Below are 15,289 nucleotides of genomic sequence, written 5' to 3' on the forward strand. Positions count from 1 at the left end.
TCACTTGGGGTATGTCTCTATCAGTTTTGCACATCGAGAGACTGAAATTTTTTCCCATTCCTCCTTGCAAAACAGCTCGAGCTCAGTGAGGTTGGATGGAGAGCATTTGTGAACAGCAGTTTTCAGTTCTTTCCACAGATTCTCGATTGGATTCAGGTCTGGACTTTGACTTGGCCATTCTAACACCTGGATATGTTTATTTTTGAACCATTCCATTGTAGATTTTGCTTTATGTTTTGGATCATTGTCTTGTTGGAAGACAAATCTCCGTCCCAGTCTCAGGTCTTTTGCAGACTCCATCAGGTTTTCTTCCAGAATGGTCCTGTATTTGGCTCCATCCATCTTCCCATCAATTTGAACCATCTTCCCTGTCCCTGCTGAAGAAAAGCAGGCCCAAACCATGATGCTGCCACCACCATGTTTGACAGTGGGGATGGTGTGTTCAGGGTGATGAGCTGTGTTGCTGTTACGCCAAACATAACGTTTTGCATTGTTGCCAAAAAGTTCCATTTTGGTTTCATCTGACCAGAGCACCTTCTTCCACATGTTTGGTGTGTCTCCCAGGTGGCTTGTGGCAAACTTTAAATGACACTTTTTATGGATATCTTTAAGAAATGGCTTTCTTCTTGCCACTCTTCCATAAAGGCCAGATTTGTGCAATATACGCCAGGTCAGGTCTTGGTAGATTTGCAGTGGTCTGATACTCCTTCCATTTCAATATTATCGCTTGCACAGTGCTCCTTGGGATGTTTAAAGCTTGGGAAATCTTTTTGTATCTAAATCCGGCTTTAAACTTCTTCACAACAGTATCTCGGACATGCCTGGTGTGTTCCTTGTTCTTCATGATGCTCTCTGCGCTTTTAACGGACCTCTCAGACTATCACAGTGCAGGTGCATTTATACGGAGACTTGATTACACACAGGTGGATTGTATTTATCATCATTAGTCATTTAGGTCAACATTGGATCATTCAGAGATCCTCACTGAACTTCTGGAGAGAGTTTGCTGCACTGAAAGTAAAGGGGCTGAATAATTTTGCACGCCCAATTTTTCAGTTTTTGATTTGTTAAAAAAGTTTGAAATATCCAATAAATGTCGTTCCACTTCATGATTGTGTCCCACTTGTTGTTGATTCTTCACAAAAAAATACAGTTTTATATCTTTATGTTTGAAGCCTGAAATGTGGCAAAAGGTCGCAAAGTTCAAGGGGGCCGAATACTTTCGCAAGGCACTGTATGTAAGAAGTGCCCATCAAGCCAATCCAACTTGTGGGAGGTTCTTCAGGAAGCATCGGGTGAAATCTCTTCAGATTACCTCAACAAATTGACAACAAGAATAGCAAATGTCTGCAAGGCTGTAATTGCTGCAAATGGAGGATTCTTTGACGAAAGCCAAGTTTGAAAGACACAATTATTATTTCAATTAAAAATCATTATTTATAACCTTGTCAGCGTCTTGACTATATTTCCTATTCATTTTGCAACTAATTGCATGTATGTTTTCATGGAAAACAAGGGTATTTCTAAGTGACCCCAAACTTTTGAACGGTAGTGTATGTATATATATATATCATTCCACTTTGAAAATATGGGGTATTGTGTGTAGGCCAGAGACAACAAAAAAATGCAATTTAATCCATTTTAAATTCAGGCTGCAATACAACCAAATGTGGAAAAAGTCAAGGGGTGTGAATACTTTCTGAGGGCAATGTATCGGTTTCATAATTATTATTATGTTTTTTTTAAATCAGATATTGTGCATTTTACTGAAATTTCCACAAAATTCTCATTACCGTAATAGTCCAAAAAGTAATAAACCAATACCATTCTAATATTTTGTTCACATTTCTCACCAAATAAAAAAGCCTGAGTTAAACATAACACTGAAAATAAATTAAATGATAAAAAAGCTATACAATTATATCAGACTTTTTTCCAATTTGAGTATTTTAACCGTTTTTGTTATGAAAAGGTCAATTGCATAAAGTGGGTGATTGAGAATAAGAACTTCATTCTGAAGGCATTGAAATGATATCAATTAACTTAACCTCTACAACTCTAGATGATGCATCATAGGTAAATAAAACTAAATATGATAGTTTAATGTAAATGTCAACGTGTGTTACATTTGATGCTTTATGGACAAACTACAGCAACATATTTTGTGTTTTATTCAAATAAATTTGGTTTTCTAAAGTAAAATTGTATACAATCTGGACCCGAGAATTTAGTCTGGATGCATTTCGGTAATGAATTCTGTAGAACGGTAATAAATTCTGTAGAACGTTAAAAACCGATTTAAAATATACACTTTGCCAAAAATGATACATCTTAGTCCTTAGAATGATAGTTGATTTTTGCAGATGCATCAAGGTTTTGTAAATCAATTTGCTACAGATATGTTTAACATTGGTTTCATGATAATCACCCAGTTGCTGTTTTGTTCAGTGATTGGGCAAATGTAAACCCAGCACGAGGTTACAATCACTGTGCTCTGGAACGCCCGCTAGGACTGGGGACTGGGACCTGCCCAGTTTGTTTTGACGTCTCCTGGAGAAAGGAAGTGGCTTGCAGCAGTTGACATTCGTAGTACGTTTGAGCGACCGGACGTGGTTGGAGTTGTTCCGCGGAAGCAACAACAGCAATGAAAACGAATTTGTAGCCACACTATGTTGCACTGGCCTGTAGCCTTTATTGAATATCTCAGCAACTGTGTTGCAAGTGAACTAGGAACGTAGGAACGTGGGCCTGAAGAAAATGCCGTCCTCCTGGCTAATGTACATATTTTTACATGTTTTGGTCTGTGATGGAATTGTAGCACAAGTGGAAAGTAAGTCGTGCTTTTAATATTTTAAAATAAAATTGGCAAGAGATTAATTTGTATAACTTTCAGATTACATCAAGGTTGCTGGTTGAAAGCCAATCATACTCTAGCTAACGTTAGCGTCTTATTGTTTTATATGAAGAAGATTTATACATACGCCTTCTTTGAATCAGAGATATCAACTCCACTAACTCAGTGAATTGTTAACCATTCCTATGTTTGGAGATGTTACCTATTGTTGTAGTTAGTCTTCACATTGAGGCTGGAGAAATATGAACCACTCTCAAATTCATAGATGGAACTGCGGATGCACGGGCTGATAGTCCATGACATGGACTAACGTTAACTAGTTGTATTTTGAAATGGCATTGTTTGTTTACAAAGTCTCAAATATCAACAAAAACAAACAATGGAATTAAACAACCTTATTGTTTGGGTTATGATGAAGTGAAGGCAGTTGTACTAGTTGCTGGAAAAGTGGAAGCAAAACACTATTCAATATGTCTTCAACAGTAACATACTTATGTGGAATTTGTCTGGGATTTCAAAAAAGGCTATTATTGCTCATGGTATTAAAAAAAAGTTTATTTCACACCCAGGTTGTATAGGCTATAGGATAAAATGCTGATTGTATACACCCACTCTTGCCATGCCAGTATGCACAACATTAAAAAAAAAATAGATGTTTCTCTCATGGAATCTAATTCCTTTAATACTACATATAATTGAAATGTAGGGCTAATTACACTGCAAGTGAAATGGCCGCTAGTGAGGCATCTTTGGATTGGCCCTGAGAGAGAGAGAGAGAGAGAGAGAGAGAGAGAGAGAGAAGAAAGTGAAAAAGCATGTGCAATGCACAATCAGTGAGAACAACCAGCAGTCTATTTGGTGTCGCAGTAGTTGTTTTTGGTATATGTTGTGGATTAAAGGTGTCCTTCTCAGATGTACTTACGATAGGCTCACATCCTGGATGATGTTGTCACAACCACAGGGGTAACCATATAGTCACAGCACCCTGTGCAAGATTTATCAGTGGGCCATCAATGGAAATCAGAACAGCAGAACTGGAAAGACTTTCACACTTACGGGTGGCCAACTCATAAAACATTTTAGAAAAAGGCTCAGTGCTTTTATCCTTGCAAGGTGAGGTATTGAGTGGTATTGAAAACAGCGGTGTCAATACTTTTTACCACTACCTTTTTGAGAAAAAAGTATTACTGGTTAAACAGAATCTCTTTCTCTGAGCAATTGTATTAGTTTAAAACAATATCATTTCCAAATTTGTTGAGCATAGAATATACTGTAGCTCAGTATTTGAATTCTTGATTTTATTCAGTCATTTTGGCTCATCTTTAACGGTGTCAATAATTTAGGAACCACTGTATATAAATAAACCTAGTAACAGGTTGTGGATAGCCTGGGAGGATAATGCTGTAACATGTATTTCCTCTCTCAGATCTGGTGGTTTTCCTGTTCAACACCTTTCAGAACGTGAATGTGAATGAGAACGAGACAGTGCAGGCTGTGGTCTCCAGAATCCCCCTTGACGTGGCCTTTATCACTCTCCAGTTCCACACACAGCACAGCAATGCTACGCTGTCCTACACCAGGGTAAGACACTGGCTCACGCACAAACACACACGCTCACAGTAAAATAGATTTATCTAATAGTCTAATTCAGGTCAATGTTTATTCATTCAAAATGACCTATTGCCCTATCAAACACGTACAAACAAACTCACACACACGATCGGCACTGATTGGTCCACTGACTTGTGGAGGGAAGTCAGATGATATGGAACCAGACTGCTTGCTCATCATGGGAGGAAGACAGGGCATGAGGCAAGGGTAAGATGGATTGACCAATCCTGGCCTTGGTCCCAGAGATCCAAAAGGTTGGGTGACGAAACAATCGCCAATCACCCTATCACACACACCGTTTCTAGTGACCCACTACGGCAGAGTCTTGTGAGATTTGCAGACACTCTGAGTAGAGCTGTGGTCATGTGTTAGGCTGGTCACAAGCTCTTTGGTGCTGACGGAAACCTTTGTGAACACCTTTCCATCTTTCTACTGAAAACGCTTTGAACTAACTCAAAGTAGCCGTAACACAAGTAACTCAAAGTAGTCGTTACTCAGAATAGTCGTAACTCAAAGTAGTCGTAACACAAGTAACTCAAAGTAGTTGTAACTCATGGTGGGAATAGGCTAAAGCAGTAAACATGCTCTGACTGTAGCGAAGTCAACAATGAAAACTGTCCCCAACTATTAAGGGGCAAATGTACCAAACACAGCGTAGACAGTTAATGAGTGTCGTCTGGAAGTGAATATCACTACAAGTCGTTCTTTCTCCACTGTCTGTCAAAACCATCTGGCAGGTATAGCCTACAGCTAGGTGTGAAGAGGTGGTCAGCCGGGCGTCTGTGCACATTTCAGTAGTACTTTACATTACAGCACTGAATAAAGCAGTAATAACATGGTGGTAGTATGGTAACTACTATGTTAGAGTTACTCACAATGGAGACGTAATTTGCCAGGATACATAGAAAATTGAGAGCAACTGAAACTTTCAGGCAAATCAGTGCATTGAAATCAACTAAATACTGACTTAGAGCTTTAGAACACAGGTCTTCATGGGATTTCAGGCTTTGGTTTGGCGACAGAGTTGGATGGATTAGGGCTGTGTTGTTGACTGACTATTTGAGTGATTTTCTGGTTGTCTGGTTGACTACTTTGGGCAGATGCCAGGGATTGGCCTCTCTCTAACAGCGGTGGACTCAGGCCTTCTCTCACCCCTGATCCCCGGTCAGACCAAGCTTTCCTGGTTCCTGCTGGCCCCTGATGGGGACTCTGTGGCCGGCACTGGGGTCATCCTCCCCTACACCAGCTCTGGTATGTATGCCCTTCCATCTCCGCTTCCCAGAATAATCCACCAATTCCTCTACAGTTTTAGGTGGCCTCCCACTATCTGTCAATGCCTTACATTACTTTTAGTGTTCCAGGATATTTTACCTCTCACTACTCACCCTCAATCCACCATTGTTTTAACCAATCCATATACCATGTCAAAACAATAGCAAGAGTATCTTGTAGATGTGGAGCCTGTTTCAAACAAACCCCAAAACAAAGTATGTCAAGTGGATTATTGAACAAAACAAATAGTCAACTGAGAACAAATTTCAAAGCTGTTTTGTCTTCCACCAAACTGATTGTATCTGTGTAGAGTAATCTGCTCTCTACAACTTCTCCACAGTCACCAGTAGGCCATCTGCATAGACCAATGGTACAAACTCTCAACAGTCTGCTACTACTGTACTGTCAATGGACTTCAAGAAAAAACAGTAACTTGATTGGCTGGTTTTAATAACGTGTTTTCTCTCTCTCTGCAGACCCAGTCCCTGGAGCTTGTAATCTGGCGTTTGACCTGGACATTGACCCAAATATCTATCTCCACTACAACATTTTTGAGACTACTATCCGCTTTGGACCTGCAAATATTGGATATTCAAGGTAACAACACACTAGAGGGTTTATGAATGAGCATATTTGATTTAATCACTTCTGTCTCACTGCAAACAGATGTGAGGCAGGGCACACTCTGCATATGTTTTCGTTTTAAAGTTAACCCTGGTGAAAAGTCAATGCATTCTTATGGGTGCATTATGTGTTGTCCTACATTTGTGTGGCTTTCAATGTGGTGGAAGCAGAGTGAGAAATGTTTTAATGCCAGGGCTCTGGCTAGGAATGTGCTTTAGTAGAGAAAATAGATTTACCCACAAGTGTTGAGGTACAGTGATTGGAACCCAACCTCTCCAGCATTTTGGGAGAGGGAAATCATTGATATTTTCTAATGTAAATAAAGAAAATACTTTGTTGCTATTAATCAGGCTATGGTGTGATAATGATCATAGGAGTTGGCAAGACAGCCCAAACAGATCTGGTGACCAGGATATGGGAAGTGCTGGCTTTTAGTATTTCCACATATAGTACCTACTCACTCGCATTACACGGACCGCAGAGTGGAAACACACACAACATTATGTCAGGGCCAAGCAGACTGCAGAGTGGAAAACACACACACACACACACACAATCTTCCTATTGTGCATCAAGCAGCTATAATGTAACATTGGCCTGTGGTCTGTAGACTGAACTGTATCTAAATTTACCTGGAACAAAAATAAATAGGTTTTGAAAAGCAGTGATTCAAAAAGCAAAAGACCAAAGAGGTCTGGGAGGTCTAGGGAGGTCTGTGGCGAAACAAAAAAAAGAGTCTCAAAGATTTTGAATGAGACAAAAGTGATGGGGACACTTATTTTGCGTAGTCTCTGAATTGTATTTAAAAAAAGAAAGAGACTCCGGCCCTTTCGGTTGCAGTTTCATATTGTTGTGTTATTATTATTTGTGACGGCCCTTCTGAGCCATCTTATTTCATTGTGAAAAATGTTGAATTTTTTAAATAAAAAAATCTACAACATTTCTGTTTTAAAGCTAGAATCCTTAATAGGTGAATGTCCGTTTAGGATATTGCAACAACAAAGAAGTTACTGTAAACAACCACTGTTTTTCTCATCTGACATCACTGTACACACGATAGAACAGCCAAATATGCAGTGCACTTTTTTTCCCCCCGCAGCCGGACTCTTCTCTGCTCTGTTTTCATCAACTAAACAATAACAAAGGCACTGGGGGGCGAACAGTGGTGCTGTTTCCCCAAATGCACATTTGTACTTTAAAGCAAACTTTCAGAATCCATTGTGAACTGACCTCTGTTTTAACCTCCTCAGGGGCTCCAATCCGCCCGCCTGTGACACTGAAGTAGGTGAAAACACTCGATGGCGCCTGAGGTATGACATCTACCAGTACTTCCTGCCTGAGAGTGACCTTTCAGAGCAGAGCCTCATCACCAGCATCCAGAGTGTGGCCAATGTGCAGACCATGAGAGAGCATGGGAAAAGGGTGAGTTGATAATAGTGTGAATGTAGTGCAAAATGGACACGTATAAAAATACAGATTGGGATTGTAAACTGTAAACTTTCTGGTTGTGGTGTAATGGTATGGTGAGCTTTTCTATTTTTTTTCTCCCTGTAGGTCATGACACTATCATCCAATGATAAGACAGAGGTAGTGTTTAGCTCCATCCCGGGCCAGGGTGTCATCTACTCTGTCATAGTCAGAGACCCAGTGCTTAACACCTCTTCCTCGTATATCCCTGTCCACACCTACGCCTGCAGCTTCTCCTCCACCCTAGATGGCTGCGACAATCTGGGTAAGTGCTATCTGAGTATTCCTGTCTGAATTCCCGGGGCCTTATTCAATGAGACTTGTTGTTGAGTGGAAGAAGAACATCATGTCATTCTACACAGAAGATGTTTACTGTACTGCAATCGTTCTGGCTGAGACCTTGAGGGCTATTTCTGTGGAAATCTTATAGAATGCACCTTGAAGGAGAGCATGCATTTAAGACCAGGGAAGATCAACAACAGTCCCCTGGGAATATGTTGTCAGCTGATTTCAGCCTCTATCTTGATTAGCAACTGACTTATGAACCCATATGTCAACTCTTGTCAACAGTAACACACTGTAATGGAGCAATAAGCAATTTCAGAGCAGGAGATAAAAGAGAAACAATCGACACAGTGTCTCTTGTATGACCAACAACAAGTTAGACCAACTATGTGGAAAGACAGAATGACTAAAGGCTGATGTACTTCCTTTTCTTCTAGGGAAGATATCCACAAGGATCTTCTTCACCATCACTGGTTTAGCTGGCCTCTTCGTGTGCTTCTTTGGGCACCGCTTTTTCAAATGTGGTGAGTAGGTGGAAACAAGTGTTGACTTACCAAGTTTTCCACTACATCACTGGAAGATAAGTCTGGGAAGTCGACACCTACGACACCTAGTCGTAGATGTCATGCTAGAAAATGTGTGTTTCCTTTGTTGCTCTCCCATATTAAACTTTCCTCCCTTGTTCCCCTCTCCATCTTCCTCTCTCTTAGAGCTATTCTGTATGGGCTTTGGCTTTGCAGCGTTTCTTTTTTTTGTCCTGATCACAAGAACCACAAAACTGGACTATGACAGTAAGTTTAAGTGATTTCAAATGAACATAAGATTGTAGACCTTGTCAGCCAGGTTGATAAGGACATTAATTATGTTGTGTGTTTTTTCTATAGTAAATATTGGTCTTCAGTTTATTTGGTCATATGCTTGTTCAGTTATCTCTGTACTCCCTCTGTAGTTTTTAATGCGTCTCCAAAGCATACAGTATTTTGGAATGAAATTAGCCATACAAACTGGCTTTGCGGCCAGACAAATTGCATTAATTGTCACAGGTCTTTCATAAATGCGAATTAGATAGTCATGCCATGTCAATATGATTTTCCCCCAAAATTATCCTATTTTAATTTGGAAGCTCCAGTCGGTGCCCCCTGAAAGCATAGAGTTTTTCTGTGATTCAATCAGGTCAGCTCAGTTGAAAGAAACTCCTGTTGGTTTCATTAACTGGGAAATGCAATCAGATTTGCCAGTACTAAGTCAGTACAGTTGTTACAGTATGAAGATAAGTGATATTTAATTTTTTTAAATTAATTTAACCTTTGTTTAACTAGGCAAATAAGTTAAGAACAAATTCTAATTTACAATGACAGCCTAGGAACAGTGGGTTAACTGCCTTGTTCATGGGCAGAACAACAGATTTATACCTTGTCAGCTCGGGGATTCGATCTAGCAACGTTTCGGTTACTGGCCCAACACTCTAACCACTAGGATACCTGCCGCCTCACATGCCATCTAAAAGGCAGAGCAAAACATGTCACGTATGCATCTTATGCTTATTTTACAGTTTGTGTATTTTGATTTGGAGAAACCTAGAATGGCTTGCATGGGTATTTGTGCTCCCCATATGCAAGGTGATGTCAGTGTTGGCTTGTATATCTGTTAGTCATAGAGGATGGCGGTGAGCGTTTGAATTCAGAATTACACACTCGAACCCTAATGTGATTTGGTCAGTGGTGGAGCTGATGGATGGGTGGCAGAACTCATCCAGGACGCAATGGGGAAACTTCACCAGTGCACAACACACAGTTCAGTGTGAAACAACACATTTCTGCATAGAACAAACATCTCACTGTAAAAGCCCATTCCAGTAATTAAGTTGGCGCACGGGTTCCAACATGCTGAAGAACACATGGTTTAGTATATAGATAATTAAAGAATGTTAATCTATCTGTAGAGAAGTTGAGTTTAGAATTGATGGAGAAATTCCTGGACTTGCTTTCATTTATTTGGGGTCAGTCTGAGTTGGACCTCCTGCCAGAAGCTCAGGTTCTTATTCTTCTATGGCTCTATGAAAAATAAAGATATTTGTCCAACTCCCTCTCCATCTGACCCTGACAGAAGTGTCTGTGTTTCCTCCCTGCAGTCCGCCTGACCCTGACAGCAGTGATTGGCGTAGTGGGGGGAGTTATCCTGGTGATGAGCTGGTGGCGCTTCGGCTCAGTTATGTCCTGTGTTGTCGCCGTCGGTCTCATGTTGGGGTTCCTCATCTCCTCCATTGTCTTCTTCACGCCTGTCGGTAAAAGAACCAAAAAACACCTATGTCAGATTATTATTTATTTGATTGACTAGTTCAAGCAGGATAATGCTCAATCAGATGAATGTTGTATGACACAGAAAGTATTGTAACAAAGTTGTAAAAAAAATCTCATCACTTCCTCAGGTGACATACAGGTGTTCCGTTCGAATGTGGTGTTCTGGGTGACGTTCAGCTGCATCGTGGTGGGGGTACCGCTCTTCTTTGTCCGCTGGCCAAGAGAGGTAGGCCCGGGTCCCTACCCCTCTGCACTTTCTTTACAGTGGCTGTCCAATTCAACGCCATAGTCCCCTCCCACTTTAAACTCAAGAATGGCTTAGAACTTTCAAAGATTTCAAATCAAATTGTATTTGTCACATACACATGGTTAGCAGATGTTAATGCGAGTGTAGCAAAATGCTTGTGCTTCTAGTTCCGACAATGCAGTAATAACCAACAAGTAATCTAGCTAACAATTCCAAAACTACTACCTTATAGACACAAGTGTAAGGGGATAAGGAATATGTATATAAAGATATATGAATGAGTGATGGTACAGAGCAGCATAGGCAAGATACAGTAGATGGTATTGAGTGCAGTATATACATATGAGATGAGTATGTAAACAAAGTGGCATAGTTAAAGTGGCTAGTGATACATGTATTACATAAAGATGCAGTAGATGATATAGAGTACAGTATATACGTATACATATGAGATGAATAATGTAGGGTATGTAAACATATTTGGTAGCATTGTTTAAAGTGGCTAGTGATATATTTTACATTTCCCATCAATTCCCATTATTAAAGTGGCTGGAGTTGAGTCAGTGTGTTGGCAGCAGCCATTCAATGTTAGTGGTGGCTGTTTAACAGTCTGATGGCCTTGAGATAGAAGCTGTTTTTCAGTCTCTCGGTCCCAGCTTTGATGCACCTGTACTGACCTCGCCTTCTGGATGATAGCGGGGTGAACAGGCAGTGGCTCGGGTGGTTGTTGTCCTTGATGATCTTTATGGCCTTCCTGTTACATCGGGTGGTGTAGGTGTCCTGGAGGGCAGGTAGTTTGCCCCTGGTGATGCGTTGTGCAGACCTCACTACCCTCTGGAGAGCCTTACGGTTGTGGGTGGAGCAGTTGCCGTACCAGGCGGCGATACAGCCCGACAGGATGCTCTCGATTGTGCATCTGTAGAAGTTTGTGAGTGCTTTTGGTGATAAGCCGAATTTCTTCAGCCTCCTGAGGTTGAAGAGGCGCTGCTGCCCCTTCTTCACAATGCTGTCTGTGTGGGTGGACCAATTCAGTTTGTCTGTGATGTGTACGCCGAGGAACTTAAAACTTACTACCCTCTCCACTACTGTTCCATCGATGTGGATAGGGGGGTGTTCCCTCTGCTGTTTCCTGAAGTCCACAATCATCTCCTTAGTTTTGTTGACAGTGAGTGTGAGGTTATTTTCCTGACACCACACTCCGAGGGCCCTCACCTCCTCCCTGTAGGCCGTCTCGTCATTGTTGGTAATCAAGCCTACCACTGTTGTGTCGTCCGCAAACTTGATGATTGAGTTGGAGGCGTGCATGGCCACGCAGTCGTGGGTGAACAGGGAGTACAGGAGAGGGCTCAGAACACACCCTTGTGAGGCCCCAGTGTTGAGGATCAGCGGGGTGGAGATGTTGTTGCCTACCCTCACCACCTGGGGGGCGGCCCGTCACAAAGTCCAGTACCCAGTTGCACAGGGCGGGGTCGAGACCCAAGGTCTCGAGCTTGATGACGAGCTTGGAGGGCACTATGGTGTTAAATGCCGAGCTGTAGTCAATGAACAGCATTCTTACATAGGTATTCCTCTTTTCCAGATGGGTTAGGGCAGTGTGGTTGAGATTGCATTGTCTGTGGACCTATTTGGGCGGTAAGCAAATTGGAGTGGGTCTAGGGTGTCAGGTAGGGTGGAGGTGATATGGTCCTTGACTAGTCTCTCAAAGCACTTCATGATGACGGAAGTGAGTGCTACGGGGCGGTAGTCGTTTAGCTCAGTTACCTTAGCTTTCTTGGTAACAGGAACAATGGTGGCCCTCTTGAAGCATGTGGGAACAACAGACTGGGATAGGGATTGATTGAATATGTCCGTAAACACACCAGCCAGCTGGTCTGCGCATGCTCTGAGGGTGCGGCTGGGGATGCCGTCTGGGCCTGCAGCCTTGCGAGGGTTGACACGTTTAAATGTTTTCCTCATGTCGGCTGGGTGGGTTGGGAGGACAAATATGGAAATGGAGCCTCTGGGTAAAATTGCTGTGTGGGTGTTGTCTGTCTGCAGGGTAACATCACTACGTGTGGTGTAGCTGGAGCCTATGCTGTGGTGCTGGCTGTGAATGCTTACATATATACCAGCCTCTCCTACATCACCCTTAACATCCTCAAACGCTTCCTCAACGACAACTTCAGCAAGGCCTTTACTGATGTGCCTTTCCAGGACATTGGTGAGTAAAATCACTTCAGAGAGTTTTCTTTTATTTAACCTGCAGGCAGGCCATATGTTGTGCACCTGATTTTGACCTTTCAACCTAACATATTTTTGTCCTCTTGGTCTTCCAGATTTCATCATGATCACAGTGTGGGTGGTTCTAGGTGTGTCTGGTATCGTGCTACAGCTCTACCGGGAACGCACACGGCCCTTCTTCCCCCCCAGCCCTTACCTCATGTGGCTGCAAGAGCGGGAGCGCCGCAAGACCAACGTTCTGGACCCAAGCCACCACACGTCCTCACTCCCTTCCCGTCTCCTCGCCCGTGCCCGACAGCTGACTGGCAGGAGAGAGTCCGCTGGCGAGTGCACACCCCTCCTCCTTTAAACCCATCCATTTTACCCAGCCAGGTAGACAGATTCACCCCACTAGGAGGGTGCTATGGGGCATGGGCTCTCTATCTACGGGGAAAGCACCATTGCGTTTGGAGTCTTTCTATTCCAGATTATGTATGTTTTCATGCCTTTGATGATGGTAACAGTCCATTAAGGTAGTGTTTATATGCCTGGGGAGGAACTTTGTCACAAAGTGCACACAGAGAATTTTCAAAAGATTATTTTCAAGCATGATTTGATTCACTTCCTCAGTCTTGTGGTATTTGGCTGCATGTTCTTAGAGGGTACTGAGGAAGTTGTTACCGAAGTTGGCCACTATCTCCCCTAGTACATCACAGTGCCTTTAAACAACTAGGGTTACAGCATACCGGTATGGGCAACATATGTGTTTTAGTACCACTGAATAGCACAAGAAAACATTTGGAACAGTAAGATGCAGACACATCATGCAGACAATCTTTTTGAAATGGCTTTGACAGCAACATTTGGTAGGTAGGTATTCATTTTAGTGTAAAAGTAAGTATACTTTGTTTATCTTAATACCACTCAATGAAATTATGGGTATGACACCACTGTTCTGGGTATGCCCATTTTGGCTCCAATGGCTGCAAATTGTTTTTAATGTTTTGTCAACATTTTCGCATGCAAACTGTCACTTTTACACCATGTTCTGTAAAACTGAGGCCACTATTTTTTTTCTATTTACAAATATGAACAATTACATTTAAGAAATATGAGCGATGTTTGTATTGAAATATGCATGTGTTTTGGGGACCCTTTTTGCGAAACAGTTGTTGAATCGAACAATTAGTGGTATGGGTGGGAACTTGCAGCATAAAATGTATCCTCTCTTGATTTCATGGACATGTTTGATAGCACTCTAAAATCATAAACCACAAGTGGCAGGTGTAGGTGGATCCTGAGCACTGACGTTTATAGGAAATGGTGATATAGCCAAAATCAAATGTATTTATATAGCCCTTCGTACATCAGCTGATATCTCAAAGTGCTGTACAGAAACCCAGCCTAAAACCCCAAACAGCAAGCAATGCAGGTGTTGAAGCACGTTGGCTAGGAAAAACTCCCTAGAAAGGCCAAAACCTAGGAAGAAACCTAGAGAGGAACCAGGCTATGAGGGGTGGCCAGTCCTCTTCCGGCTGTCCTGGGTGGAGATTATAACAGAACATGGTCAAGATGTTCAAATGTTCATTAATGACCAGCATGGTCAAATAATAGGTCTGGGACAGGTAGCACGTCCGGTGAACAGGTCAGAATACCATAGCCGCAGGCAGAACAGTTGAAACTGGAGCAGCAGCACGGCCAGGTGGACTGGGGACAGCAAGGAGTCATCATGCCAGGTAGTCCTGAGGCATGGTCCTAGGGCTCAGGTCCTCCGAGAGAGAGAAAGAGAGAATTAGAGAGAGCATACTTAAATTCACATAGGACACCAGATAAGACAGGAGAAGTACTCCAGATATAACAAACTGACCCTAGCCCCCCGACACAAACTACTGCAGCATAAATACTGGAGGCTGAGACGGGAGGGGTCAGGAGACACTGTGGCCCCATCCGATGATACCCCTGGACAGGGCCAAACAGGAAGGATATAACCCCACCCACTTTGCCAAAGCACAGCCCCCACACCACTAGAGGGATATCTTCAACCACCAACTTACCATCCTGAGACAAGGCCGAGTATAGCCCACAAAGATCTCCGCCACGGCACAACCCAAGGGGGGTTTCCTGAAGTGTTGAGCAGTAGCAGGAAGAGCAAACAAGTGCCACAGCCTCTATTGCTCTGTCAGGTGGCTGTTTATGTTCTCTGTTTATGTTCTCTATTGCCAGCTTTCGTTTGGTAAAGCATTTTCAGTGTTTCCCCTATGACTTTTCTTTAGCAGTGGTGCAAGGGTAGCTGGGTGGGTGCATTGCTAGTATTGTAAGCACAATGTCATGCCAGCTGTTCCCATAGACCTGCAATCATTGACCAAACGACTATCCCTTTAAAAGCGCGTCTCTGCAATTTATTGAACCTAGGGGAAACACTCATTTTAA

The 15,289-nt window shown here is 42.4% G+C and overlaps 1 protein-coding gene across 1 annotated transcript; it reads left to right on the top strand.

The window, feature by feature from the left end:
- Positions 1–2,538: 2,538 nt before the first annotated feature.
- LOC112264564 (transmembrane 7 superfamily member 3-like) lies at positions 2,539–13,974 on the top strand. Its single transcript, XM_024441242.2, has 12 exons — positions 2,539–2,830; positions 4,281–4,435; positions 5,566–5,716; positions 6,214–6,334; positions 7,612–7,783; positions 7,916–8,093; positions 8,551–8,637; positions 8,824–8,904; positions 10,245–10,397; positions 10,542–10,639; positions 12,698–12,860; positions 12,976–13,974. The coding sequence occupies exons 1-12, from the start codon at positions 2,758–2,760 to the stop codon at positions 13,227–13,229; spliced, it is 1,686 nt and encodes a 561-aa protein (XP_024297010.1). The 5' UTR covers positions 2,539–2,757; the 3' UTR covers positions 13,230–13,974.
- The last annotated feature ends 1,315 nt before the right edge of the window (positions 13,975–15,289 follow it).

The sequence above is a fragment of the Oncorhynchus tshawytscha genome, linkage group LG15, assembly GCF_018296145.1.
Source record: "Oncorhynchus tshawytscha isolate Ot180627B linkage group LG15, Otsh_v2.0, whole genome shotgun sequence".
Taxonomy (NCBI): Eukaryota; Metazoa; Chordata; class Actinopteri; order Salmoniformes; family Salmonidae; genus Oncorhynchus; species Oncorhynchus tshawytscha.

Coding starts and splice junctions, on each gene's coding strand:
- LOC112264564 (XM_024441242.2), top strand. CDS start 2,758: ATGCCGTCCTCCTGGCTAATGTACATATTTTTACATGTTTTGGTCTGT. Junction 5,717..6,213: donor CCTCCCCTACACCAGCTCTG/GTATGTATGCCC, acceptor CTCTCTCTGCAG/ACCCAGTCCCTGGAGCTTGT. Junction 10,640..12,697: donor TTGTCCGCTGGCCAAGAGAG/GTAGGCCCGGGT, acceptor GTCTGTCTGCAG/GGTAACATCACTACGTGTGG.